The sequence below is a fragment of the Seriola lalandi genome, unplaced genomic scaffold (genome assembly GCF_002814215.2).
Source record: "Seriola lalandi dorsalis isolate HSWRI2012SDOR001 ecotype SW California unplaced genomic scaffold, Sedor1 jcf7180001974228, whole genome shotgun sequence".
NCBI lineage: Eukaryota > Metazoa > Chordata > Actinopteri > Carangiformes > Carangidae > Seriola > Seriola lalandi.
Genome location: NW_019444894.1, coordinates 1 through 1,542, shown reverse-complemented (window position 1 = coordinate 1,542; position 1,542 = coordinate 1). Strand labels below are relative to the sequence as shown.

The window sequence follows — 1,542 nt, the reverse complement described above, 5'->3', positions numbered from 1 at the left end:
TCGATTTTTGGAAGTGAGAAAAAAAACTAATAAAAGTGGGGTATTAAAATGAAAGCAGTCCAGATATAATACCAAATCTAGAAATAAATAGAAGTAATGCCTCACAGCACTTTTTATTTTAATGATAACAATGGTAACAATGATAACTGTTTTATTTGACAGGTAGAGATCACGTGTTGATTCACCGTCTGTCCTTTTAAGTCTTCCTGTTGCTAACCAACTATTCACTTTGATAGCAAACAAATAAACGATGCGGTCCAGCAGCACCAACATAAAACTTCCTATGATGCTCACAGTGATTGGCCTTAAAACGCCAAGAAAAATTTTAAATCATTTAAACATTTGTATTTTTATTTTTCACCAAAATTGCAGCCTACTGGCAAATGATTTGACGGTCCACATGCAAAATACCTTTGTGGCTCACCAGTGGGTCCCAGCCCACAGGTTGGGATCCGGTGATATAAGTTATATATATCCTGAGATCCAGGATTCAACACTCTGTCAGTCCTTGGCTTCATATGTGGTTTCAGGATGTGTGTTCACATGGTGTTCCTGTCGCTCTCTCATTGCAGCAGGCCAATGAGGCGCTGCATCACCAGCACCAGGTCGCCGGGAACAGCCTCTTGCCTTTGCTCAATTCTGGGACGGAGCCACCTGATCAGAAACCGGTGCTGCCCATTCCCTTGGACCAGAAACCCCCCGTCAGCGCCGCAGAACTTCTTAAAGACAATGTGGCCAGTGGGGTAGGGGGAGGCGGCGGGCCTCCTGTCGCCGTGGTCAAAAAGGAGCCTAAATCAAAGACGCCCTTCATCTGCGGCTACTGCAACAAGGCGTTCCGAGACAGCTACCACCTGCGGCGGCATGAGTCCTGCCACACCGGCATCAAGATGGTCTCGCGGCCTAAGAAGACACAAACAGCCCCCACCATGGTGCCGCTCATATCCACTGTACCACGTGAGAATAGTGCAAACCCCTCGTACATCACGACTGTAGCTGGTATCCTGACTACAGCCACCACGTCAACATCCACGGGCACGAGTATCATGACTCCAATGCAGCACCAACAGCAGCAGAGTCTCCCCAAGAAGCCCCCCAAGCCGGTGAAGAAGAACCACGGCTGCGACATGTGTGGTAAAGCCTTCAGAGATGTGTATCACCTCAACCGCCACAAGCTGTCGCACTCTGACGAGAAGCCGTTTGAGTGTCCCATCTGCCAGCAGAGGTTCAAGAGGAAGGACCGCATGACATACCACGTCCGCTCCCACGACGGCGGAGTTCACAAGCCTTACATCTGTTCTGTCTGTGGAAAGGGCTTCTCCAGGTACGTGGACATTAATCCTGAACTTTATGAAAGGTGCATGAAAACAGTCATCGTTGATTTTGATAAATCATGAAAAATATCTTAAGACATCCGAGCATAAAAAATAAGGATGTCCCAATCAAGTTTCTTGTCTCTTAAATAAACAAAGTTGAAGTTTTATTGGAGCCTGATATGATAGTTTAACTGGAGAATGTGATTCCTTGAGAGAAGATGATTTATTC

The 1,542-nt window shown here is 46.5% G+C and overlaps 1 protein-coding gene across 1 annotated transcript; it reads left to right on the top strand.

Moving 5' to 3' along the window:
* Positions 1-530: 530 nt before the first annotated feature.
* Positions 531-1,321, top strand: LOC111653777 (vascular endothelial zinc finger 1-like; the record flags this gene model as incomplete). The annotated part of the gene is made up of 1 exon (XM_087173338.1): positions 531-1,321. A coding segment is annotated over one exon (791 nt), but the record flags the coding sequence as incomplete, so codon positions are not given.
* Between the last annotated feature and the right edge of the window lie 221 nt (positions 1,322-1,542).